Source organism: Corvus brachyrhynchos, unplaced genomic scaffold (assembly GCF_000691975.1).
Source record: "Corvus brachyrhynchos isolate BGI_N302 unplaced genomic scaffold, ASM69197v1 scaffold155, whole genome shotgun sequence".
NCBI classification, from domain to species: domain Eukaryota; kingdom Metazoa; phylum Chordata; class Aves; order Passeriformes; family Corvidae; genus Corvus; species Corvus brachyrhynchos.
In genome coordinates, this window is record NW_008238434.1 from 1,283,200 (window position 1) to 1,283,659 (window position 460).

The 460-nt window shown below is 42.8% G+C and overlaps 1 protein-coding gene across 1 annotated transcript in view; it reads left to right on the forward strand.

Annotated features, from left to right (window-relative positions):
* HMCN1 (hemicentin 1) overlaps positions 1–460 on the forward strand; it is a 185,525-nt gene that overhangs the window by 164,852 nt on the left and 20,213 nt on the right. The window contains 1 exon segment of the mRNA XM_017736452.1: positions 1–150. This exon segment is cut by the window's left edge and continues 22 nt beyond it. Coding sequence (XP_017591941.1) covers positions 1–150 — 150 coding nt within the window.

A 460-nucleotide genomic window follows, 5' to 3' on the forward strand; every position in this document is an offset into this window, starting at 1 on the left:
CCTACACGTGGAACCACACCATCACCTACGACTCCACCAAGGGCAAGATGCCCTTCCTGGTGCAAACACTGCGCGCTGCCTCCATCACAACTGAGTACAACCCGCTGGAGGAGGCCGTGGCTTTCAAAATCCAGGCTTCCATTGCAAAAGGTATTGTTCTGGTCTTTCCCAGAAATCAAACAATGTAAAAAGAGTATCTTCTCTTCTTAGAATTCTTTGAGTCACCTGTAGTCTCAAAAAGAAATTCTGTGAAACTTGGGTAGCTTTAGTGTAGATCCCAGGACCTACAAATCTTGTTGATGTACCCATAAATTAATTATTAGTTAGCATTGCTAACTGCTGGCTTTTATGAACCTGAGTGACCAAAGGGGATGGGCATGGATTTGTGTGAGCAGATTTTCCTTTGAGAAGCCCTAATTAATGAGCAAACTGGCTTGTTACTTTTTTTTAACACTATTTG